The sequence below is a fragment of the Lepidochelys kempii genome, chromosome 8 (assembly GCF_965140285.1).
Source record: "Lepidochelys kempii isolate rLepKem1 chromosome 8, rLepKem1.hap1, whole genome shotgun sequence".
NCBI classification, from domain to species: Eukaryota; Metazoa; Chordata; order Testudines; family Cheloniidae; genus Lepidochelys; species Lepidochelys kempii.
Genome location: NC_136387.1, coordinates 52482003 through 52508884, shown reverse-complemented (window position 1 = coordinate 52508884; position 26882 = coordinate 52482003). Strand labels below are relative to the sequence as shown.

Genomic DNA, 26882 nt, shown 5'->3' with positions numbered 1-26882 from the left:
AATTTGAGACAGCATAACACCTCATGAGAAATTAAGGAAATTTAAATTCTCTTGTGAAAACTAAGCTCTTTTCAATTAAATTTGCTAAAATTAGCATTTTAAAGACAAAGTAAATCCTTTACCTGGAAACAGCCATGGCTGACAGAGAAAGGAAGAAACAAGTGCACTCAGTTCCAATATGGCTTTGATGAACTGGTAACAGAACTGGGCAGCGTTATTGAATATATTGCAGCAGTGCAGCCCAAGCGCTTGAAAGCGGTGGACGGGAGAGGAGGACTAAAGATAAAGCAGCACCATCTCATTTTACACTGTGCTGACTTTTGCAGCTTTTAACACCCAAGCTGTGGAAAGTTTTCCACTCCATAGTACCCTTGCACATCCCTTCTAAAAATAGAGAGAGGCAGCTGGCTATTGTGCCTGAAAGAAGACCCAGTAGCTTCCCCCCTTCTCTCTTTGACTGACATGCTTCCTTAAAGCCATCCAGGAATTTTGGAAAGGGTTATCTCCACCTGTTGAACATGGACTGGGGTTGTGCAGGCATTCGGTTATAAATCCAGCTGCCAAAACCCAACACTAAAAACAGGGCACAAGGCAACTGTGAAATGGTGCAGAACTAGTTACAGGAAAATACATACAATGTTTATATTAGAATCTTAAAAGATGAACTAGAAAATTTATATAAAGAAAATGAAAGTTTCCTGTGTATGATCTGGGCTCATAAAACAAAGTAGTAACAGCTGTACTGTAGGGTATTCAGATGTTAGCTCCCCATTTGTATTATATATTGCACACACTGATCACCATACAAAATAGAGCTTCCCAGTCATCTACATACTTTGGTACAAAATTTGATTATGTTTGTGTGCGCACGCATACGTGTATCAGTTTGTGGCACCAAGAGCAGGCTTTCTTTTCTGTAATACACTGCCAATTAACTATGTCCCAGATGGTGTACAACAACAACATATAAAAAGCAGTGTATTTACTAATTATAACATTTACCTATATATCTCAACATGTATGCACATCTGCACTTGTGTACCAAATTGAGATTCTACCCAGTACCTGCTTGTCAACACACAGAAAGTTACAAAGTAAGGATTCCATATTCCCGGATATACACATTTTTATTTGTAGGAAAAAAAATGTGGAAAAAAAGTCAGCCTTTTACACTAACCTGCCAAAATTCTTCTTTGCCCATTGTAGCAGCAGAGAACATCACTGACAACTCAGAGCAGAATGTGAAAGACAAAACGTATTGATTGGTTGTGCATTGTTTTAAGTGCTTGTGATGTCATAAACCACTGAAGGGGAGAGCTGTATTCTCAAACTCAGGGCTCACAGGTGGGACAAGCAGGAACTGCTGCAGAGCCCCCTGCTGGGAGGACAGGACCTCCACTGCAAGGAGGATCAGGATCAGGTTGTCCACAGGATCAGGAGGGCAGGATCCATCACTGTCACCATATAGTTCCAGTCATCTTCCCAGAGTGAGAGGAATGGTTTGAACTGTCCCTACCGAGGAAAGGAACTCAGACAAGGTCCCAGGTCAAGAAGTTCAGGGATGAGTAACTGGAAGTGGTAGCTAACCAGACTGGATGAAATGGTGGAGAGAGCAACAAACAGGGAGATGGGTTGGAGTCTCTAGTTGGATGCGCTATCCTGAACAATTTACTATGTACGGCCAGTATTACATGCATTTCACCTTTAGGCACCATGCACTGACTTGCCCATGCTTCTTGTTCTCATAATGCTACAATTTTCCTTTCCTAGTATTTTTATCTGTAATACTGCACTTTAGACATGGAAAACCATCAATCTTCAGTTCTATCATTGGGTATGTGTTCAGTCTATGTTTGAGTTTGCAGCTTCTTACTGTGTGTACTGTACTCTTTGGTGTGGGGGGTTTCGTCACTATTAAACACAAATCAATTGCCCTGATTATTTGTCTGTAACATATGTAACTATGTTCCCTCTAAGTGTACTCTAGACTACGGTTCCTCTCTTTCAGAGTTTTTGCCCTGATAACTGACTCGTATTCCTCCTAACTGACTCCACTGGACCCTGGCTGCTAATAGCCACAGTATTTATACAAAAAGAAAAGGAGTACTTGTGGCACCTTAGAGACTAACAAATTTGAGCATAAGCTTTCGTGAGCTACAGCTCACTTCATCCACTGAATGCATCCGATGAAGTGAGCTGTAGCTCACGAAAGCTTATGCTCAAATAAATTGGTTAGTCTCTAAGGTGCCACAAGTACTCCTTTTCTTTTTGCGAATACAGACTAACACGGCTGCTACTCTGTAACCAGTATTTATACAGCACTTTATGCTTCTTTAATTGGTTCAGCTCTCCTTCATTTGCACTTACAAATACTAAAGATGTCTCAACCTCCACCCAGCATCTCCAACCAAAGCTTAAAAAACACACTACTCCAGCATATGCCTGCAGAACACAAAGTAGCACTTTATCTTCTATCAGCCACAAGGTGAATTACAAACTTTTCCTTGCTCTAGCTGCTGCAAGGACACTAACTCATTTCCATGGGTTGGGTTTACTGGTCTGTGACAGCTAGATCCAACTCAGCTTCACCCTCCAGTGAGGCAGTTGCTCTAGAAGCCAAAATGCTGTGGAGTGGTTGGAAAAGACTTTCAGTGGCAGGAGTGACATTGTAATGGAAAGGGAAGCCTGAAGAGGACGATGGCCAGCAGCCACCATGTGAAGGATGTATACAGCCCTCACTTCACTGGACTGATGAGGTGGTATATAAACAGTCAAATGTGGGCCAGGTTTTTTATTTTCTCTTTTACATTTATTTCCCCACCCTGAGATAAGTGCCGCAATCTACATCTGGAACTATATTCCATTTTACATACATGTAACATGCTGCTGCTTTATGCCAGCTAGCCAAAGAATATCTGATATTCCATTACATCTTCAGTGAGTAAAACAAAGGGGGGGGCATGTACTAAAGTTCTCATTTTACCCTTTCAGAGACAGAAAAAAATTGCTCTTCTAAACACTCAGCCCTTCAGAATCAGCTCCCTTCTGAGGGAACTGGGTGGCTCAAGTAATTATTGGTAGAGGAACATGGAGCTTTTCATCTCCAAGTCACAAACTGAAGCCTGCTCTGTACTGGTTGTGACCATGGGATTATTCCAACAGCTGTTCAGTGGCCTGTGAGGACTAGCATTCCTGGTCCAACAGTCTCATTAGTCTCCTAGATGCAGTCTCACAGAGGACAAGGGTGGTCATGGAGACTACACTAGCTAAGGGTGTTTTCTCCAGTCCATGGTTGGGGCACCTTGGAACAGTGTAGAGAAACCTGAACTTCTGAGGTCTGTGCTGTAACTGTTCTGTGATACAACAGAGAACCTCCACCTCCAGAGCTGTCACTGATACTTCACAAGCATCAAACGTACATAAAATAAAGAAGAAAAAAGTATAATTGCTTGGTGGAGTGAAGTTTACTGAATTAATGCTTGTAAAGCATGTTGATATCCTCCAGTGAAATGCCCTATAAATGCCAGGCATTATTCTGTTTTCTAGCTCTTGGGCCTCCGTGGAAATTCTGAGACAGGTAAGAAATCACTTGTGAATTACTTCCATCATACCAATTACTAAAAAGACTGGAAACTGAAGTGTAGTCTGCAAGGTGGCAGAGTAGACACTGCATCATTCTTCCCCCAATATTGAAAAAAAAACCCTGCAATTATAGATGCCTTCTCAATTAAAAGCAGGTAACAACTTCTTGTTTTCAGCCTGAATGCAAACTGTCTGGGTGAGGTGAAAAGGACAGCTGACAAGAAATGCAAGAACACCAGTTAAGAGGAAGTTCTCAGCTACATTCCCAATCTACATGAATGTGATGCAGCTTTCTCTCAGCTAGCCAAAGATTATTTTCATGAATTTTATGTAACAGCTCAGATGGTAGTAGGGGGGTGTCTCTGTAGATAAGGACTTACGTATAATTCAAGGAACTTGGCCAAAGTTGTCAAGTTTAGGTGCCCAAAATTAGGCACCTAAGTCTACATTCAAGTACCTAAATCAAAGTGGACTGATTTTCAGAGGTAACTACATTTGAAAATGCTGGCCTGTAAAAAAAAGTTGACCACATCTTAAAATTCTATCAGCAGTCTTAGAACAGGTTATAAAACAAATAGGTAAATTTATTTCTAATGGTTACTAAAATAGTTTCTTTAAATTATTTACAAATCATCATTGGTCATTTCCAACTAATATAGTAATATACACTTTTAAAAAACCACTTGTCCAATGAAGTGTTTATAACATTTAAAACTTTTCTTCATGAGCTGTTCTTACACACACAAAATGGCAACACTTCCATGTCTCTCTGCTGTATAAATACCTCTACACAAAACAAATTAGTCATCAGTTTCCAGCTCTCAAAGAAGGGCCAAATCCACCACTAGCGTAAGTGGTCACAGCTCTAAGTCTATGGAGTTCTCTTGCACCAGTCATTAATCCAGCCCATTTCACATCGCAAACCAGAGTCTTTTCTGGTAGTCTCAGCATGGGGACTTAGCTGCCCTTTCACCCCCTACAGATAAGTCCTTTTTAAGGACTTTTATAGCAAGACAAAGGGAAGTTTGAGTAATGGATGTATTAGAGTGCCATCAATCTGGCAGCTATTGTAAGAAAATGTATCTTAAATTTGAGCAGTGTCTCCTTCAAATCCAAGAAAGCTGAATGGATCTGGAACAAGAGACACCCAAGATGAGATACTAGGCAGCAGAGAGGCATGAAAGAATGACCATTCTTCTGTGGGAATAGAAATACATATATGATTTTTAATCGGTGGTAAATTTTAGGGATTTTTGGCATGAGGCACTCAAAATATGGTCAATGCATGCATATCAAGTCTGTTTTTCTTAAAATTTACATAGGAAGCAGCAGGTTTTATGCAGACAAATGGGGAGTCATTTGGGACAAGGCTTACAACAGTAATAAACAAATCCTCTCGATGTAAAAATACTCTTTTCAAATAAAACCTTTGGATCTTGCCAAAATAATCTGTTCAGAATGTACACATCTTAGGCCTTTGAGAAGGGTTTGATGAGGCCTTTTTAGCACACACTGGAACAGCATTTAACATTTCCTCCTTGAGATTTGTAAGTCTTAAAACTTGATGCAGAACAAAGGATTCCTGGGTGCTCTGGGGAGCAGATGCACTAAGGGGTTATTTTGTTAACTGATGTGTTAATGCCCAGAGCAATCACTTGCACCTCATTAATCCCAGCCTCCAAAACTGGAGGGAGGGGAGGAAGGCTCATCTAAACAGAACAAAAACAGCTTTGAGAAGTCTCTCCTGAACCAGATCATCATCATCTATTCAATTCAGCCAGTCTAGGAAACATGAAGAGACAACTTATACCCAAGGCCATGGTCAGCTGGAGAAAGAAAGCCGATGGTTGGAATGCATGTAGCCCCACCTCCAATTAATAAAATTAAGCCTCCGAGAATAGAGGGGAACGTTATTCTGGTAGATTGGAAGTAGGCAGAGGAGACTGTGGAATCTGCTAGATCCCATTATCTTGCCATACCCAATGGCAGTACTACTTACTGCTGGAAAAAGTTTCAGCAGAGAGATGCTTGTCTACTGCACACAAGAACAGCTTTGCATACAGAGGGATGGCTCTACAATGGGGCAGGACATTTTTACCTACAGAGCACTAGGCCCAGTAAGTTACTGAGGAAAGCGCAACCTAAGAGCTGTGCTCCATATGTACGCTCTTCAGTTGTCTAGTGAGAACTCCAGTTCCTTTAAATGCAATCACCCTCCCCGTCCTTGCTCTGCAGAGAGAACACCGTGTGCTGCCTCTGCTCAGCAGTTAAGTTCTGCACTGCCCGGGCACCACAACACTGGTTTCCTATCCTTCCAGGTCTCAGATTTAAGTCATCTGTAAGCAGCCCTCCTTAGGGAGAGCATTTTCAGGCCAAACAGGCAGGACCAGGTGGGATATGCGGCTCCACAGTCCACTCAGCTTATCTGTGTCCATGTGATTATAGGAGCTGGGAGTGTCTGAACTGGTGAATTTGGCCCAGAGAAAATCCCGCACTCTCTCCTCAACATCCAGCAGACTGAGGTTCTTTTCCAGGGACTCTTCATCCAGAAGGACAGTTAGCAGAAGAGTTACATCCTTAAATGCTGCATTTTCATGGTCACAGTACTTGTAGAAGATCAAAGTGGAGCCTGCAGGCAGAGACTCAAATCGATGCACCACAGCTGCTTTTTTACCTTCCTTGAACCCAGAGCTTAGCTCATGATCTACTTCCAGCTTGACATCGTTGCTATCCAGCATGGCTTTTGCAGCCCCATCAATCTTGATTGTGGCAGCACTCAGGGAGGAGGAATAAGCTTCAGCAATCTGGTTACTTAAGCACTTCAGAGATTTTTCAGCTTCTTGAGCAGCTGTGAGCAGTAAGATGGCAGGCTGTGAGTGAGGATGGGTGGTATTGAGTCGTTTTATAAGGAACATTTGGATTCTCTCCCACAGTCTTGGATCCTGATTTGGATAGACATTCTTAAGTTTCTTTATCTGGGTCGCAAATGCTTGCGCAACTTTGATTTCTTCCCTCGGCAAAGTCTTGGAGGATTGATTCTTCCAAACATGCCATATAACAGTAATGGAAGCTACTGCTAATACCAAAATGCACATCCTAAAACATCCTGCACTTGACTGTCCAACAGGCTCTGCACAAAAGAGAATGTTAAAAATAAGCAAATGCTTTCATCATTCAATGGGGAATCAATTAGTATGGATGAGTGAATAGTGACATTTCAAAAGACCCATTTTCCGATCCCATAAACAACTGAACACCACAAGGTAATGGAGACACCCTGGAGTGAGAAAGAAGGACTTAACTTCCTTAGAGGAAAAACTGCAGGATAATGCAAGACATCGGGTACATTTTTCAAAAGCACCTAAACAACTTAAACACACAAGGCACAGTTTGAAAATGGGACGTAAGCATTTTTGAAAATTTTGCTCACTCATATTCTAACCATAATTTAGTCTTCGATTAGATATAATTAAAAAACACATTAAAACGTATCTTAAAGAGGCAGGTCAAACCTGGCCCAACATTTAAGTTTTGTAAGAATAATCTTCTACAAAATCTGAAGGCAACAGAAAGGAAAAAAAGTAAAGCCACAGAAACCAATCTCAATGGAATTTTTAGACAAAATGAACATTCTTCATCACTGTTTGTAACTCAAACATTACTGCATTGTGCTAGTGCTGGGGTTCTCACACTAGGAGTCACAAGGTTATTATGTGGGGGTTGTGAGTACATGCCTCCCAGCTAGCTACCAAGTCTGCTGTGAAAAGTGATATTAAACATACAAATATCACTTTAGAATGGTGTTAATATTAAAAAAAATGTTTTTAATTTTGTAAGGGGGGGGGTGTCACACTCAGAAGCTTTCACGCTCTGAGAAAGGGATCACCAATACAAAAAGTCACTGCGCCAGTGCATAAGAACCCAGAAGTTAAATGGCCTCATCTGTTCATTCAGAGAACAAGAAGTAAAAGCAGAGGATGACGAGGACACAGGAAACTGCATCTTACCATTGAAATGCATGCAATCAGACATTTGAAGATGGGTTACAAGTTTGTTTTTTAAATGTTGTTAATTTAACAAAGTGACTGAACTATTAACCAGGGTTATTGTCAACATGAAAAAAGCTTATAGCATGTTTTTAAAAATCTTATCCTCCCCCTCCTGTCCTATAGGATCTGATCCTGTTTCCAAAGAAGTCACTAATAAACCTCCCATTGATTTCTTTGGAAGCAGGATCAGACCCATAGCAAGGAGATGCATTTCTTGGATCCTAAATACTTCAGAAAACAGGATGACAAAAGTTTTCTGTAGATTACTACAATTGAATTTGAAGCATCTAATTTAATAAAAAACAAACAATGGAACACAGAACTACTATCACTATGCATGCCCCAAATTTAATCTCATGTAGATGCCAGAGTCTATTAAAGGAGTAGTGGGCAGACCAGGTGGAAATCTGAGAAATTAGACAAGAAGCCTCGAGTCATCTTTCCCTCAGTGCTGAAAATATGTCTCCTGATAAGCAGGATCTGTAATGCAGGTCTGTTCTAGTAGGACCCACTATACAGCACCAAGTTAAAGGAGCTTGAATACAAGGATGGGCACAAAAATGGTTAAATGCTATACATACATTAAACCAGAGATGGGCAAACTATGGCCTGCGGGACCGTCCTGGCCAGCCCTTGAGCTCCCGGCCGGGGAGGTTAGCCCCTGGCCCCTTCCCTACTGTCCCCCTCCCCCATAGCCTCAGCTCGCCACGCCGCCAGCGCTCTGGCCTGTCGCTCCTGCCAGGTGGCGTGGCTGGCTCCGGCTGGGCGGCGAGCTCCTGCTGCTCTGAGCAGTATGGTGGGTGGATGGGGTGGGGGAAGAGGAGTCATGGTACAGAGTGGTTGGATGGGACAGAGGTTCTGGAGGGGTGGTTGGATAGGCCTGGGAGTCCCAGGGGACCTGTCAGGGGTGTGGATAGGGGTCAGGGCAGTCAGGGGACAGGGGCTTTCAGGAGTCAAGGAGTGGGGAGGGTTGGGTGGGTCGGGGTTCTGAGAGGGGCAGGGACACATAGGGAGTGGGTGCCAGCCTTTTTGAGGAGGCACAGCCTTCCCTACCTGGCCCTCCATCCAGTTTCACAACCCTGATGTGGCCCTCAAGCCAAAAAAGTTCGCTCACCCCTGCATTAAACAGATCTGAAAGCAGGAATCTTACTTTTGGCTGCAGGCTGCGAATGCTTCAGCGTATTGGGTTGAACTTGAGATTCAGCTTCACCTGTTGGAGTGATGGGAGGGAAGGGGAGTTAAGATGACAGAATCCTGATCCATTTATCCAGTTATCAATGGAAGGGATGAGAAACATGAAAACTGATTTTAGCTCTAAATTCAGTCTTGCTCAGGGATTGGCAACTGTTGGCACGCAGCCCATCAGGGAAATCCACTGACAGGCCAGGACAATTTGTTTACCTACAACATCTGCAGGTTTGGAGGATCACAGCTCCTACTGGCTGCGGTTCACCGTTCCAGGCCAATGGTGGCTGCAGGAAGCAGCGGCCAGCACATATCTCAGCCCACGCCACTTCCCACAGCCCCCATTGGGCTGGAACAGAGAACTACAGCCAGTCGGATCTGCGATCGGCCAAACCTGCGGACACTGCAGGTAAACAAACCATCCCAGCCTGCCAGCGGATTTCCCTAATGGGCTGCATGCCAAAGGTTGCCGATCCCTGATCTAGCTTCTGCTTTTTGTAGATGATTCTACAGTAAAACAGGCAGAAAAGTTAAACAACCTTACCTCATTGACAGCACTGCTTAGCCAGCATTGTCTCACTAACAGAAGTGAGAAAGGGACTATGAACTCAGCAGTCCTTAGCTGCTACTGTAACAAATAATCACTTGGAAAGGATTTCATTTCAGGTTTGCATCAAAAAGAGTTCAAAGCCAGCCCTGCCCAGTTCCCAGAGACAAATACAGTGGCATGTTCACAACTGTTTCAGGCCAGCAAACTGATCTCTTTCAACTGGCAGACCAGCTTCAGTTTCCCATCCACACTATTCCCAGGTCCCCTTTTTCACAAAAGCACGAATAACCAAACATGCTTATGGAGAGCTAACAAACTCCTCAAACGCTGAACCACCAAAAGAAAATCACAATCAATCTATACATAGGTAAACGAGAGGCAGTTTTATCCACATACTTGATCTCCTGAATGTCATCTTCTGGTTAAACACTGGTTGTTTTTGTACAACTGTTGGGGTATCTGGAACATAGTAACAGAAGAAACATATGCATATTTTAAAAGCAATACTTTGACTGTATTAGACTGAAGAAACAGAAAAGTAGTTTTGTCAAGCACAATCTCAGGCCTCAAAGTTACTTCTGCCCACCAACCTGCTGCATAACATCATCAGAAAACTGGACCAGAATAGTGCTTTATAACTCAAAATGCAAGCTTTTATATGAAAGTGAGGCTTTGGAGTATTCATGTAAAAAAATATGAGAAGGTAAAAGATAATAAAAAATTACTCCTGAAAAGAACAGTGTCAACTGCATTCCATCAACATGTATGAATGTGCACACCGTACAGTTATCAGTTGTTATGGTTTCAGTAAGGGTACATGTTATGTTTACTCACATGGTACAAAACCACCTACATTTATGGTTCCTTGAGTCAAATAAGTCCTGTGTAATCACAGCAATTGTCTCAAAGATGAAAGATCTCATATATAGATGCATAGTGACAGATGGGGGGGGGGGGGGACAGAGAGAGAGAGAGAGCGCGCGCGTAGAGGATGCTAGCAGAAACACGCAGGCAGAATCTGAGCAAGGAAGATGAATGGCTAATGGAAAGGTACCCCAGAATCCCAGGAGATAACCTAAAACAATTGACCCCGATCAGAGGTTTATGAGAAGGAAAACTCAGAAGTGAACATACGGGACACGAATGCTTTGTATCATGTCTAATACTTCAACACAGTGTTTGCTCAGCTGCAGCCACACTTGCCTGTCACATTGGGCAGTGTCCTCATTGGTGGCTGCTTGTTGTTTGAAATTCAGAATAGGATTACATTCAAATCACAGAAGTCAGCACAATAAAATGAACAGAGATCATAAATTTAACAGACACTGACCAATTTGGAGACAAATCAATCACGGACATAGTACTTCCAAACTGCTACTCAAAGGGCAGCTTGGCATTTGGGATGCAAAGGGAGATTTAAAACAGTCACTCCTTTCTCATGCAGCCTGTCCCAACCTACATGCTTAGCTGCCTTTATATCCTAGTCTTTGTATTCAGTCACTGGATTTCTAAGCAGAAAATGGAATGCTGTAACTAAAGTGAAATTAATTCTCATGAGAGGTACCACCAGATGAATGCCTTTTGGAACCAAAACCACTTAATACAAAGGGCAGCCATCTCACCACACACCTGAAGACTGAGGGGTCATGCCTATGGGCAAGGGTGCTAAAGCGTATCGATTGTGTAGGTGTTATACACCACCTCCTTGAAACTGAACGAAGGCCAGCACAGCTCTGCTTTTGCATGCACCTCCTCTCTCGTCTCCCAAGTCCATTTCATCTCCATGCTTTGTCAGGTTGGTGCACCTGGCCGCTCCCCAGGTCTTCTCCCATAAGCAATCATATAGCAAGTTGATTCAATTTTGACCAAACTGGATTTGAACCATACCCTATTACCAGTCCTCAATCACCCAGTCCTCCATCAGTGTATCTATTCAGACGCTTTAGTATCAGTTGTAGGAACTGCAAATCAATTTATCTTAAATCATGTCTTAAAGGGGCCCTCAACTTTAAAAAACCTATTTCTGTCTAAAAAGTCTTCTCGTACTGTTACAAGTCACATCTAAGATGTCTATAACAGAGAGTAGAGGAAAAAATTCTCTTCCATCACTTTATTTGATAGCACTTGGTATAGTCACTTTCCATTGCTGGAGTCATTGGGAGGTGTCAGTAATTCAGCTCTTCTGGAAAAAAAATAAGGCCACCTAATTAAGTGGCTACAGTCCCACTCCTGGAAACACACACATGAGTAAAGTTACTCACATGAGTCTCATCAAGCACGTACCTTAAGTGTTTGCAGGCTGGGGCCCTATATGTGCACTTAAATCTAGGATTTAACTTTTGAGTATTTTGGCCTAAGACAGTGTAGTGAGTATTACCAAAAAAAAAAATCCACAAAAATTGTCAAGGAGCTTTTTTCAACTGATTAGGTTTCAAATTAACAGTGCTCCTTTAATAAAATTAGGAGAATTTCAACTTTATTATATTTAAACTAAAATGACTTATAGTAGATTTCTCATGTTTAAACAAGATTTAAGCAGTCTAGAAAACGAATCTTTGCTCTATGTTGTGTCACGTTTGTTACTTTTCAGCAAGATGACAGCCTCCAGCAAGAGATGGCAAACGTCCATCATCAGAACCCAGGACACCACAGACCCGGGCACACCAACTCAAAGTGGCTCCAGACCCAGCCAGAACAACAGATGCAAAACTTATAGACATATCTCCAGTAATACAATGCTCATCATCATCACCCCCTGCAGGCCCCCCCACCCTTACCCCACATACCACCCTTCAAGAGCCATGGGTCCTACTCATCTAGTGCACTAAATGTTCCAACAATTATGTGGCAGAACCAATCATTAAGCTCTCAAATGAACTCACACAAGACAAACACCAGATCACCTGTTGGCAAACACTTTTCACAAAGCGATCACTCTATATCTGACCTATCAGTCCTCATCCTTAAAGGAAATCTGCACAACACTTTCAAAAGATAAGCCTGGGAGCTTAAATTCATAACTTTGCTAGATACTAAAGATCACAGTCTTAATAAAGAGACACTAATGTATGTCTTATTACAACAATCTGTAACCCACTAACCCCCTTTTAGTCCTATGACATCAGGGGTGTTAATAGGCCACTTCACCTTGAATGCTCCCTTACAATATATCATAAGTAGTTAGCATAAACTCTGTTCAATCTTTCATTTAGTTGTGACACTCTTCGTACCTTTCCCACAGCTGAAGAGCTCTATGTAGCTTGAAAACTTCACTCTCTCACACCAAGAATTTGGTCCAATAAAAGATGTTACCTCACCCACTTGGTCTCAACTGTACAAATATTATTGCATATATATATCAAAGAATGGTTCTCTCTGCCCAAATTTTCAGAATGCTACATTGAACTACAAAAGCGTACTGCCATATATACAGGACTGTACTGTAATGATATCTTGTTATGTTTTACTTTGTCTGGCCCAAAGTTCACAAAGTTTAAAAACTGAACTGATAATCACTGGAGACAAACCCTTTGACAGGAGGAGGGATGGCTGCAAAACATCACTTCCATTACCTCTTGGAGGTTGAGAGACAGTCTTCTTATAATTTTCCCCATCATTTTCAGATTCATTGTCACTGTAGCCATCAGCATCCTCTTCATCTTCCTCCTCCTCCTCATCTGTAAAGACAACAGGTTATATAAAGATTAAGAACCACTTGCCACACAACTCAAAAGCTATTATATATAGCTACAGCATGACATTTTACAGAATAAAAGGACAGGTCCTTGTCTCAAGAAGTTTATGGCCTACACTAACCATGGGACATCAAAAAATGAAGGCTACAACAGGAAAGGTTGTAAGATAAACTACTGGATGCACGTATCTTGTTTAGTTGCTGTTTTACCAACTTGTGTAACTGTTTGGGAACTACAGTTCTCCCTTGGGTAATGTTAATAGTTGGAGGAGCAAAGTCCAGCAAGATGGCAGGCCAACCAAGAGAATCAAGCTAGGAGGAGGATTTGAAAGAGTGAGGTACCACTATGTGGTGCACAGAGGGATATCAGAGGGATATTTCAAGCGTTCAACAGGGGTGTGGCATGATACATAGCACAGAGCTAACTGTGAGAGGAAATCAAGAGAGTGACTAGATGCACTGGGCTGACAAAGCATGGGGCAAGAACACTGAAGAGGTCGTGAATGGAAGAGCAGAGCCGTACAGCACCTCGAAGGTGAAAGGTGACCAATTCAGACTGGCCTCTCAAGACTACAAAAATACATACAGGTGTGAAGAGGTTTCTTTGTCTTTGTTAAAGAAATAGCCCCTTCCCACCTTATGTAATACCAGTCCTCTCAGCATTCCTTCATAAAAATATCATTGCCTATTCTGCAGTTCCTGCCATCTAAAACAGTTCTTTTATATTACTCCTTTTCATTTCAAATCTTAGTTGACTAATTTCTCATATGTATGAGATAATTACAGTTTCACACTCACCCCCTAGTTATATTTAAATCTAAGTTTGTATTAAAGATACAATATTATTTTGTAAGGTATTGTATTGCTGAAGTCATGGGCTTTCCAATTCAGGAGCCACAGTCTAAACAAACCTGAGAGCTCTAAGTGAACAGAGTTAGATAGGAACCACCAGCATGGATCAGATCAGAGGTCCATCGAGTCCATTATTAAGTTTCTGACAGTGGCCAGCACTAGATGCTTCAGAGGTAAGGGTAAGAACCCCACAACTGGCAGATGTGAAGTAATGTGACCCCAACATTCAGTCTCTTCTTGATCTCTAGTAGTTAGAGATTGGCTTAAGCCCTGAAGCATAAAATTTAATATTCCTTCCAAAAATACAAAATTATTTTCTTTTGATAAATGTGTTGTTGTTTTTTTAAATCTCAGTCCACAAGTGGGAATCTCATATTGAAACACAAGGTTGTAAAAAGTCAAGGACCAACACACAGTAGGGGAAAATGGTGCCGGTAGAGGCAAGAAGCCTCTTGATGCTACTATGGCCCATGACTGGAGACCCCCCCAAGACAACTCTGATTTCTGCAGTAGTAATATCTATGCTACACTAGACTTTTCTGTAGTTACAGATCCCCATCACCGCCAAAGGAGGGGGATTAGTTTAGAACTTACATAGAAAGGGGCATAGCAACTATTAGCAAAAGTTTTCTACTCTTTAAGTGAGCCACAGTTACCACTGTATTCACAACAGACCCATTAGGCCAGATATTTTTACATGGCTGATAGCTACAGAAGCTGTTCATAGTCATTTGCTCTCAAACTGTGCTCAAGATCTCAGTTTTGCCTTCCCACATTCAATTTTCAATATTCACCTCTAAAAATGTACTGGGGCTTCTTCCAAACCCATATTTGCAATTAATACTTAAAAACTCCCCTATATAATGCTTACAGTGGGCACCAAGGCCAGTTTAGGGAAGACTGCTATCCTATGCCCTAATAGCATATAAGAAATATGTACAGCTTTCAAACTTCTCAAAAACCAATAAAAGCTCAGACATGGCTTGCTACAGGGCTTTACTTTTATTGAATTTTTAGGATTCCAAGAGATTTAACTACTGAAAAACTGCTTCTGTGGCAACAGTGTCAGTCAATGATTCAATAGCAGTCTGTTTGCCTATTAAATAGGCATTTATATGCTTCACTCTAAATGGTTTGTCTGATAGATTAGGATTTACTCTAGAAAATGAGCAAGTGGAGAAAATTTTTGTAGTAACTAAACATCCAGGTTCTAAACATCCTGTTTAAATGTAATAGGAGTTTCCTATCTACAAAATGAATGTATCGGTGCAAAATAAAAAAAGTTAGAAGTAAATTAGTTCTATTAATTGACTATCTTTTTGAAGTAATAAAATATTACTTTTACAAAACATAAATTGTGTGGCTATTTGTAAGGCGATTATTACAGTAGAAGCTCAGAGTTATGGACACCTTGGAAACAGAGGTTGTCCATAACTCTGACATGTTTGTAACTCCAAACAAAGTGCAGTTCGGGCTCCAGTTCCAGCAGCTGACATTCCAGGACAGGCTCCAGCAGCAGCTAAACTCCCTCCTCAGCACCAGCAACTTCCTCGCAAGCAGCTTCTTTCCCTGGGTCGGACTAAATTTGCAAGCTTGTCCCCCTCCCAGCTGAGTGTGTGCGCGCACGTAAGTAAACAGCACATCCCCTTCCGGTCGGGGAAGTAGCGGCGCAGACCCCAGCACTGCTCCTGCTCTGTTGTCTCCATCTGCCTTGGGCTGGCAGCCACAGCATCTTCACCTCCTAGCTGTAAGTGGCTGCCCCGTGCATGGGGTGGGATGGGGACAGGAAGCCAAAGACGTGCCTACCTTTAAGATGCAATAGAGGCACAACACAGTATTTCTTTTTTGGGAGGAGAAGGGGGGTCTCTACTGCTGCCTGATTGGTTACTTCCAGTTTCACATGGAGTCTGGTTGACTGGTCAGTCCATAACTCCGGTGTTCGTATCTTTCAGGTTCTACCGCAATAAGTAATTAATAAACTGCTGCCACATCACTTAAAGCATCTAGAACTACAGTGCAATGGAAAATATACTGTAGGAACAGTCCTACCCTGGGAGATGGGATAATCAGTTTTTTCCATCACCAGTTTTCAAGATTTTAGAACATCAAGGTCATGGATCGAGTGTAAGACCTTCCCACAAATCTAGGGAAGATGGGTTTTCAAAACTGTTGCAATGTGCTATCAGAAAAGCAAATAGTCAAGGAACTCAAGACAAACCCTTACTTTAATATTTTTTTAAAAAGAAAAAGAAACACCCCCCCACAGAGTGCATGTACCACACTCAACTTGATCAGAAAACAAGACTAGTCAGTTTCACTTTTACTTAGTTTCACTTCTGGGCTCTCACGCAATAGCACAATTGCATCTGGGTTTTGTGAGGGTGCCAGATGTCCAACACTCTTGGGGAATATTTCATCACCAAAAGCATAACACTGTTTTTGCTGAAGTGTTTTTAAGTTTTCACAAAGACACTTCTTTATGCCATGGGCTGGTCTATACACAGTTTAAGTACCAACTTACCTATATCCATTTAAAACCTGATCTTTAGGATTGGTGCAATGCCACACTGTGGACACAGTTATATGGGTATAAAGCTGCTTATATCAGTATAGCTTATTTCCATAACAGAGTGTGTAGACAAGCCCTTCGATTTGTAAAGCTTTTCTTTCATGAAAAAACCTACATTTGGGACCTTAACTACTTGTCAATTCATCTTTAACATTCTTAGGCTACCCAGACACTCATGTACTCCCAATAGTTTACACAACATACATGCAGGTCTCTCTTTAGATGGAAGCAAAGAGAACAGAAAGTAAGTGATACTTATTCTAGGAACAGCTCACGCCAATTTTTGGGCTAAATTTAAAATCTATTTGTCCAGTTTTAAAAATACTCTCCAGTTATCAAACAGTAAGAAGAACATAATGAAACAGTGGGAAATAGTTTTATTTCACATAAGATTAAAATACACTGCTACAGCACATAAAATCTCCAAATATGAAATCAGATGTCTATGTTGTTCAATAGAAGAGTTATTTAAGTCACTACTACTACTAGAAGCGAAAATATAGCTATTAATTCCCTTACAGACTTCTGCAGTTCCAAAGAGTTTTAACCTGGTTGTAATAATTTACTACAGACAGAAGTCTGAGAGAATTCCTGTGTTTCTCAAAGAGCAACTTTCAAATGTTTATCTGTATGTCTTAGGCCCTATAACACATAACGGTTAATGGGGAGTCTCCTTTAACTCAGGTAACAGTGGTCTATCATCTTGGAGAAACTGGGCTGTGATGGGGATAAAATTATGCAAACAAATCTCTGAAATAATAGCAAAAGAGTACAGCTGAAAAGGGCTGTCTATGAAAGCCACAGCTTGTTTTCTTTTTACAAGGTACAGTGTCAAGTTCCTTTTAAGAAACAAACCTTTGTTTCACAAACCCATCCTTAAAGAAATCTGCAGAATTAAGCAGAGTTATTTGTCAACTAGAGGGTTTTTTCATAAGCTCTGTATTACAGGAACAAAAGTCACAGGAAAGAGGAAGATGCATACATCTGCAATTTCACTTCCCTCGTGAAACTAAATACTGAGGTATAAATCTTGCCTAATATCACCAGCTAGTAATGCAAACTGCCTGTCTGGGGAGGAAAAAGTTATCATGTAAGCAGGTAGCATCTTTAACCTGCTCTTAGAACAGCAAACTCTCACCCTGCCTGGAGTCTGGCTTTATCAAAAAGGGAAACAAATTCCAGCCTGAGCCTTTTCCTCAGGCTTGGCTGTTCCTAGGTTCTTCCCTATGGCCCCTACTGTCCCAGGATCCTTCTGCCCAGAGTATCACTCCCACCTTCCCTTTAGGAATGGAGAAGTTAACAAGCCACACCTAACACAAGACTACTGTAATCAGCAGCTTTAGACAGGGCCTACCACCTGCCTACATGGTGGGTCTTCAGAACATCCCTGTTTTGGTGACTGATCTTATTTGACACATCCAACAGTAGGTAACATGCCAGCAAATCAGAAACTAATGTTTTAGAGTATTTTCTGATAGCCAAAGTATATAAGACTGTTCTTTAAACTCTTCAGAATCCAGTTTTTAAAACTGGTACTGAGCTCAGCCATTCCTACAGTATCAAAATCCACTATGCAAAGTGATTCAATCTGCAAAATTATTCACTGTATAAGACACAATATACAATAGTGAGTGTGGTTATCGTGATAACTGTAAACACAAGGCACAAGCCAAATAACGAATACTTTCAGCATCCAAAACATGCCTTTAGTGTAAAAATCACTTATAAAATAGAAGGTTTGGTTTAAAAAAAAAAAAAAAATCAAGAGCACTGACATTTATAACCTTCTTAATCTTTGTTCATTTACATAAATTTTAAATATATAGCTTAAAAAAATACACACACACCTGTAGCCAGATCTACACTAAAAAGTTAGGTTGACCCATCTACATCACTCCTGGGTGTGAAAAATCCACATCCCTGAATGATATAGGTAAGCTGACCTAACCCTCATTGTAGGCAGCACAAGGTCTAGAGAAGACTTTTTCCATCCACATTACTACTGTCTCTCGGGGAGGTGGATTAACTACAGCAATGGGAGAACCCCTCCGGTCGCTGTAGTAAGCATCATTGCAGCAGCTGTGCCACATGCAACTTAAAGTTTTTGCATTGGGATACTGTTTTTTAAATTTCAGTTCTATTCATGGCGGTGTCATAGCAAATGGAATTCTGAGTAAACTGAAATCCTTTCGAAATAAAAATCCACCCAATCAGCTTCCAGTGTCATGCAGTTAGACCTCAGCCTTACTGCATTGAAGCGGGGGAGGAAAACAAAAAAAGTCACTTAATAGCACGTTGTCAGAGGTCTCTACTTGGAACACTCAACTTCTCGGCATTTCTCAAGCAGCAGCCAAGCTGCAGTGGCAATGTTCTGTTCTGTATGTGCTCTCACTCTGAAGCTTGTTATGACTGTAATGCCCAGATTGAGAAAGGGAGTAACAGCCGTGTTAGTCTGTATTCACAAAAAGAAAAGGAGGACTTGTGGCACCTTAGAGACTAACCAATTTATTTGACCATAAGCTTTCGTGAGCTACAGCTCACTTCAGAGAGACAACCATATAATAGCAAGCAAACCAGAATATTTAAAGTGGAAAAAAAGTCACTTGAACCAACCTGACTCATTCCTTTTGAAATCTCTTTTTGCACTGGAGAGCTTATATTCTGTAAGGCAAAACACCACAAGAACGATTAACAACAATAAAAAGGAAGGAAATGCAGCAGTCATGTTCGTGCTGTGGTTATCTGATGCAGTGACAGATACATTTCTCAGGACGCTGCAAAGACTGCACTCTTACAGACCTAGCTCCCCTCTCAAACTCCAGAGTTTGGCAAATTTAAACTTCGTTATGTCCTTTGTATTTTTGTTTTTTTAAAAAAAAAAAAAGGGATGTGCCAAATTACACCTAACCATTAGACTATCAAGTCTGGTAACCCACATCTGGCAGTGGTCTATGCTTGATGCTTTGGAGAAGGTACTGCCAAATCCCAACAATGCATTTTGTGAAATGCAATGCTATACATTGGATGAGCTGGGTGGGATCCCTTCCCGACCCTTCTGAGAGAGTCAATTTATATCTTGAAACATGAGATCTTACTACCCTTCTCTTAGCTTGCATAACTACAGATACTATTGGTCATAGCATGTACTCAGTGTTTTTACAAAAAAAAAAATCACACAATGTTATCTGACTCAATTACTATATGTTGCAATATCCCAGCCAACTATTACTACAACTCATGCACTGTAAAACATATGCTTGTATAGCGCCTTCCATCTGATGATCTCAAAGGCTTCACATACATACATTAGTCCTCACAAACTCCTGTGAGATAGAGTACCATCCCCATTTTACAGAGAAAAAAGCAAGGTGCAGAGAGATTAAGTGATTTGCCCAAGATTATACAGCAAGTCAACAGCAAAGTCAGAAATAGAACTGAGGCCCCCTAATTCCCACTCCCTGCTGTGATCACTGAACTATGCTCCCACAAGTCCTGTGCATGTTTCACTAACATTATACCCCAACTAGCGGAAACCCATCCTTTAGGTTTAAAAGAAACATTTACCTGTCTGTCGACTCTCTCTTATTCTTGGTCGAAGTAAAGACGATACATCTGCTATGCCAACTGCACTTTCACTCCCTAAAACAAGGGAGAGGAATACATTAAGAGCGTAACTTTTTTAAAAACTGGGTTCTGATGGGTTTATAGAACAGTTTGATGCACTTCCACTAACCAGAGAAAACACTCTGTAAATATGCTAGTTTCTGATTGGCTGGAGTGTTTACTCTTATCAGACTATTGGGTATGGCAAATAAGATCAGGGAGTCACCAAAGCAGCCACTCCTCCATCACCAGTACTTGAACCCTCCCCTCCATCTCTTCAAGAACATGGACTTCTTAAGCCCGCATCTCCAGTTTGGCAATTTTCCTGAGGTATGTGGGGTCTGTGCAGGACAAGTAGCTGCTAGTGTATCCAGGATATGGGCAGCAAAGGGGATGCGGGGACAGGGACAGGATTGTGAGAACTAGACAGAGACAAATAAGGGGACTGGGGCAGAAGGGTCTATTACCACTAGAGAACATCCCCCCGGGAGGCTGGAATTGATCCCAGGATCCTCAAGTCTCAGCATTCCTCTGTCATGTGGCAAATAGCTGCAAAACCCACTGACAAAGTGAGTCTCTCATCACCCTCTAATAGCTGGTCCACACAGAAGATTACAATCTACTACCGCAAGCAGTCACTGAGTTAGCTCAAGTGGTATTGGCCAGTGCTCTGGATCTGAAGGTCAAAAATTGCACTTGCCTAAGGTGCAAGACAGGCAGAATTCACTCCTGAATGAGTGACAGTGTTAGATTTTATGACAGGGACTGAGACAGTACATGCTTTGAAGTCCTTCATTACCACTCTAAATGAAGCAATGTTTGATCCTGCCCCAAAATCTGGCCCTAGATCAAACCTAAAGAATCAATGATCACAATGATCAGGCTCCACGAAACTTCCCCATATGTCACCGAAGAGCTAAAGAGGAAGTGAAGTTCCTCACCCAACCCTCCCCCAAAACCCCAATCCTGAGAGAGGTTAAAGCAATCAAAGAGGCTCAGAGATCAATAAAAGCAAGGTAACAAGTCCTAAAAAAATTGTTTAGTAATACCATCCTTCTAATCCCTAACCATATGGAATAACTGAACACCAGTGGATTAGGAAACCAATCTTTTATTCAAGAATACATCACTTTATGAACAAATAAATACTGTTTTCTTTGGCCTAGCACAATCCTACATACAAATGTTTGATTTTGATGTACCTAAATTATGTGCTGAGACCCAAGGGGCCTCAATATAATAAATAATTGTTTGTAATATTCTATTTTTATGAATCCTAAATTAATGGAGACTATACAAAAAACAGACTCCTAATTTCCTTGCAAAGGGCTTTGGCCACCTTTTTCACAGTAATTATCCTGTTAAGGTGTATTTGAAAGGATACAACAGTGCCTTTACTGTGTAATGGCAATTTAAAATCTAGTTAGTGCCTACCTTAAGGATGTGAAAGAAGACACATAATACTACAGAGTGAAGTCTAGTATTTCTCTGCAGATAAGTAAATTATTGAAACTGGGTATTCTAGATATTTTGAGGAACTAATTTATTGTTAGCAATTCATAAGATCTGGGAGGAGAAGACTTCCTCTAACTGACAAAGGAAAGGAAAGAAAGCCCACTGTTACCTTCTGTCAAGTGTGTCTGACTGTTGTAATTTTTGTTGGCCCTTTGTCTTCTGGTTCTATATGCGGACGCTTCATCTTCAAAACATTCATAGAAAAAAAACCAAGTATTTTAGAAACAAACAGGTAAGTTAGTGTGCACCTATCTATAGAAATAAAAATCTCTGAATCAGTCTGGAAATTAAATTTTTATTCAGTTTATAAGCGCACTGAGATTAAACTAGTAAAGTCACTCATATAATCACATAAGAGACACAAGTTGTGTATAACAGAATATTCATCAAATATTTAAATACACAGGTTTTACAATTCAGCTTAAGCCTTCCTGCTTAATTTTAAGAGTTTAAAAATAGGAAAGGAAATAGGTCCCAGCAGGTAATAGGCATGGAAGTAAAAATAAAAATATAAAAATAAAGATACCCACTCAAGACAGCCTGGGTCAAATCAAGCCAGGTCGCCCTAGATCTGTGACCTGGTACTTTACCCTAGTGGCTGTCATCTTGTATTCCAGACACTGAGGATGTAAAAAGTTACCCAGTTAACTGGTAAGAACTAGTCTTACTTGCTAACCAACCTTAACCGTTAACCCAGTCACGGCAGCGCTACCCCGTTGGAGCAGCCCCAGCCATGCCAGCTCTTTAATCAGTTAACCGTTTAAACAAAATATTTTAACTGTTTAAACAGTTAACTTTGTAAATGGTACTTACATCCCTACCAGAAACTAAACTGGCTCTTAAAAACAAAAACAAAATAAGGAAGTCTCAACCCCTTATGGTTGCACAGAGAACATTCAAACTGAGCTGACGAGAAACAGATGCAATAAAGCTTGACAAAGTCAGCAGAGAGCCTGAAACAACTATTCGGAGAGGTGTGAAATGCCCCCCTCTCTCATTGCGTTAAGGGATGTGAACAACTTTGCAGAAGAGCAGCTATAAAGTAGCCCCCTCTCATACACAGATCTAGAACTATGTAGAAGCCAAAAGTTTTACCGCACTTTAGATTTACTAAATGGCAAATGAAGCAGACCTTCTTACCAGTCAACACTGCTACAAAGTAAAGCTGAATTCCATGTCTTAAATTTACGCTGAAGTAACAGAGCAAAATTTGATCTCTAGTGCACAGGGAATAAGGCAAGAGTGAACTCATTGCAGAGGATCAAAATAACACAGTAAGCTCATATCTACAAGTTACTTAGTTTAAAATATTTGAATAAGTTTTAGTTCCATTGAGGAAGCAAGTGTTGCATCAACAGACATAACAACTGTATAACACACAGCCTGACTTCACTTGTTTCAGTGAGCTATTTAAATATAAATGTCACACACTTTTTGCACAGGGTCCAATTCTGCTACCCTTACTCACTAAGATCAATGCTTAAGTCATATATTACTCAACATGAGTCAGAGTAGCAGAATTAGGCATTCACAGTGCAGAGTACAACCTGCACAATGAACAAGGCAGGGGCCCACAAATAGAGTATGCAATCATAAAGTTAAGTACCATATTGTAATAAATATTTACAGGGGCCTGAATTAACGGTGTACAAGTAACTTCAGTTTAGTCATTCCAGTCTTTTGGGGATTCACTTTAAAAAAATACATTAAAGTTGTATAGAAGGTAACACATCAACTATTTAATAAATACAATACAGACTTTCTGGTCCTTTGAAAGAAAACTGATGCTGGATACAAAGTTATGTTGTGGGGAGACAACTAAGAAGAATGTAGTACAATGCACAACTCATGTAGATTCCCTAGAGATTTTTACCATAGACACAAACTGGTGGGAAAACGCTCAGTACAATGCTCAAGCTGAATGTCCTCTGTACCACATCTCTTCCCTCCCTGTCTCAGATGCTTAGGCCACTGAAGTTTAACAGCAAACTCTACCCTCCTTAAAATGGCAACCCTGCTGGAAAAACTGACTGTATAAAAGAAACATGTGCAAGCAGGTAAGAGAATGGAATTAAATTGTACCCAAAATAAAGCTGTTACTCTGTTTTCAAAAGCCAGTTGGCCCTACCCTGTTTCTTGGAGCCCAACTGATTAGTTTACTGGCCAGATGTCACTGTCACATTAATGATCTCTAGGGAGCCAGGTTGCCCCGTCTTCCCCGCCTGGGTCTGCCCAGACTTCCTTATCGCGGGAACCGTTTTAAGGGACGCGTGTAGATCTCCTGCTGCTAATTCACCTGCCCCTTTGAAGCCGTTTAGCTGCATATGACAGAAGTAAAGTCTGCTGCGTTTCAGCTGTCCCCTCCCGACACTGAGCAGGCAGACCCAGGGAGCAGCTGAGACGCGGGGCACGGAGAAAGGAAACGAAACCCAACCCAGCCCCAGCCGTGCTGCAGCAAAGCGGTGCCTCGCCCCCGGGGAGCCCCGCACGTGGTGGGTCCAGCATGCACCCACACGAGGTGCACCGTGACCCCCACCACGGGGACGGTCCCAGCCGATCCCCAACCGAGATGCTGAGCACGGCAACTCTCACTGAACCCAATGAGAGCTCAGCACCCTGCCACCCCCCGGGCTTAGCTCCACGGAGCCCGACCGGCGATGGGGACCGGGTGAGGCAGAGACGGGGTACGGCCTACCCATTCCCCACACACCGCTACAGCGTCATGCCCGCGCCCCCCATTACACCACTCCCCCCCCAGGCATCCCACAACTCTCCGAGGCCCCCGCCCGCGTCCCTTCACCGCGCTCCAGCGTGCCCTGAACCAGAGGATGCAGCAGGAGCGCGACGCGCGCCCGCGCGCCCCAACGGCGCGGGTCGGCAACTGCTCCTCAGTCACTCACTTTCCGAAGCCTCGGCGTCCCGCCGCCTGGTCTCCGGCCCCGGCTGCCTGGCCCCGGCTCTCTGCCGTGTCTGCATCTCCACCGCTCCCGGGCGCAGCGACTGCCTGGAGCGCAGGTAATAGGCTCCTCTCGGCACTCGCTCCTTCCTCGCTCTTCGACCTTCGTCCTCAGGGAACGCCTCCTCCGCCGGCCGCGTTTCCATCCGGACACGCCCCACCGTCGCGCTCCCCCTCGGGCTGAAGCCGCCGCACTGCGGCCCGCTAGGGATAAGCGTCGCTTGTCCGACAACCTCACTTCCTGCCGGCCTGGTGGAGGGGCGGAAGTTTATGGGGTGTCTCGTTCCAGCAGGGGCGCCATTTTGAGGGGCGTTTCTCTTGGTGGGCTTTGCTGGAGCTGCCTCTCCCTTGATTGGGAGGAAGTCACGCGGCGTGACGCAGCAGCAGCAGCTCCGCCCCGCCGCCGAACGCTCCGGCGGGCCTGGCGCTCTCAGCGCCGGTTCTCCTCCATCCCGGCTCCAGCTGCGGAGCAACCTGCCCCCCACCATTCCAGAAGCGGTTCCAGCACCAGCCCTGCCCAACAGTCAAGAGCTGGCTCTGCCGATCCCCTCCCCGCTCCTTCTTCCTCCCCCTCTACTCCTTTTTCCTAGCCTTCCTTCCCTCCCGCTCCCTCGTCTCTGTCCTCCCTCCGTCCCCTTTCCCCCAGAGGCGGGGGCTGGCAGTGACACCGATTGGTCTCTGCATGGCCCCAGTTGAGAGAAATGCGAAAGCTTCACCCACACAAGCACGCCCGAGAAGGCAATGAGAGGGGCTGCTAGTTACAGCAAAGAACTGGGAGGCCAGAGTTCTTTTCTTGGGTTTCTTGCCTGAACTTGGAGTGGCTGTTTCGCACACGCTAAAGCTCACTCAATGAGTAATCCCTTGAAGTCAGTGGACCTACACGTGTATAAAGTTACTCCTGCATGTAAGAATTCGCTGGAATAGGGCCTAATAACGCTGTAGTTCAGTTTTGCTCTAAAATAGGACTAATACAATACCTACCTCAGAAGGTTGTCACAATTGCAATTCACTAATATATGTAAAAGTGCTATGAGATGTTCAGATTAAAGACTAGTCCATCTTTGTGTGGAGTGTTGGTGTAGAGGGCTTCTACATCCATAGTGGCCAGGATGGTGTTTTCAGGATGGATGGTAGTTTCCTTAGGAAGTCAGTGGTGTCTCGAAGGTAGCTGGGAGTGCTGGTAGCGTAGGGCCTGAGGAGGGAGTCTACATAGCCAGACAATCCTGCTGTCAGGGTGCCAATGCCTGAGATGATGGGGCGCCCAGGATTTCCAGGTTTATGGATCTTGGGTAGCAGATAGAATACCCCAGGTCGGGGTTCCAGGGGTGTGTCTGTGCGGATTTGTTCTTGTGCTTTTTCAGGGAGTTTCTTGAGCAAATGCTGTAGTTTCTTTTGGTAACCCTCAGTGGGATCAGAGGGTAATCGCTTGTAGAAAGTGGTGTTGGAGAGCTGCCGAGCAGCCTCTTGTTCATATTCCGACCTATTCATGATGACGACAACACCTCATGTATCAGCCTTTTTGATTATGATGTCAGAGTTGTTTCTGAGGCTGTGGATGGCATTGTGTTCTGCACGGCTGAGGTTATGGGGCAAGTGATGCTGTTTTTCCACAATTTCAGCCCGCACACGTCGGCGGAAGCACTCTATGTAGAAGTCCAGTCTATGTAGACTCCCTCCTCAGGCCCTACGCTACCAGCACTCCCAGCTATCTTCGAGACACCACTGACTTCCTGAGGAAACTACCATCCATCGGTGATCTTCCTGAAAACACCAATCTGGCCACTATGGATGTAGAAGCCCTCTACACCAACATTCCCCACAAAGATGGACTATAAGCCGTCAGGAACAGTATCCCCGATAATGTCACAGCAAACTTGGAGGCTGAACTTTGTGACTTTGTCCTCACATTGGGGGACAATGTATACCTTCAAATCAGCGGCACTGCTATGGGTATCCACCTGGCCCCATAGTATGCCAACATTTTTATGGCTGACTTAGAACAACACTTCCTCAGCTCTCGTCCCCTAATGCTCCAACTCTACTTGCTCTACACTGATGACATCTTCATCATCTGGACCCATGGAAAAGAAGCCCTTGAGGAATTCCACCATGATTTCAACAATTTCCATCCCACCATCAACCTCAGCCTGGACCAGTCCACACAAGAGATCCACTTCCTGGACACTACAGTGCTAAGAAACCATGGTCACATAAACACTACCCTATTCCGGAAACCTACTGACCGCTATTCCTACCTACATGCCTCCAGCTTTCACTCAGACCACACCACACAATCCATTGTCTACAGCCAAGCTCTACGATACAAC

The 26882-nt window shown here is 42.8% G+C and overlaps 1 protein-coding gene across 3 annotated transcripts; it reads right to left on the bottom strand.

Annotated features, from left to right (window-relative positions):
* Positions 1-2280: 2280 nt before the first annotated feature.
* LOC140915919 (torsin-1A-interacting protein 1) lies at positions 2281-25086 on the bottom strand. Of its 3 annotated transcripts, XM_073356550.2 has the most exons (8): positions 24500-25065; positions 21709-21783; positions 20046-20120; positions 19095-19142; positions 12939-13043; positions 9763-9825; positions 8782-8841; positions 2281-6712 (listed from the first exon to the last, which is right to left on the bottom strand). In XM_073356550.2, exons 1-8 carry the CDS (start codon positions 25041-25043, stop codon positions 5910-5912), a joined length of 1773 nt encoding a protein of 590 aa, XP_073212651.1. In that variant the 5' UTR covers positions 25044-25065; the 3' UTR covers positions 2281-5909. The 3 variants fall into 3 exon arrangements, with proteins under 3 accessions (XP_073212651.1, XP_073212652.1, XP_073212654.1); XM_073356551.2 differs by lacking the exon at positions 21709-21783 and having other exon boundaries at positions 24500-25078; XM_073356553.2 differs by lacking the exons at positions 19095-19142; positions 20046-20120; positions 21709-21783 and having other exon boundaries at positions 24500-25086.
* Positions 25087-26882: the final 1796 nt, after the last annotated feature.

What these genes read in the sequence shown, in the direction of transcription:
- LOC140915919 (XM_073356550.2), bottom strand. Translation starts at nt 25,043, where the DNA reads ATGGTGGGGGGCAGGTTGCTCCGCAGCTGGAGCCGGGATGGAGGAGAA. An exon ending in AAGAGAGAGTCGACAGACAG is followed by an intron (nt 19,143 to 20,045) that starts GTAAATGTTTCT and finishes TTTGCCTTACAG; the next exon opens with AATATAAGCTCTCCAGTGCA. An exon ending in GATGACATTCAGGAGATCAA is followed by an intron (nt 8,842 to 9,762) that starts GTATGTGGATAA and finishes TCACTCCAACAG; the next exon opens with GTGAAGCTGAATCTCAAGTT.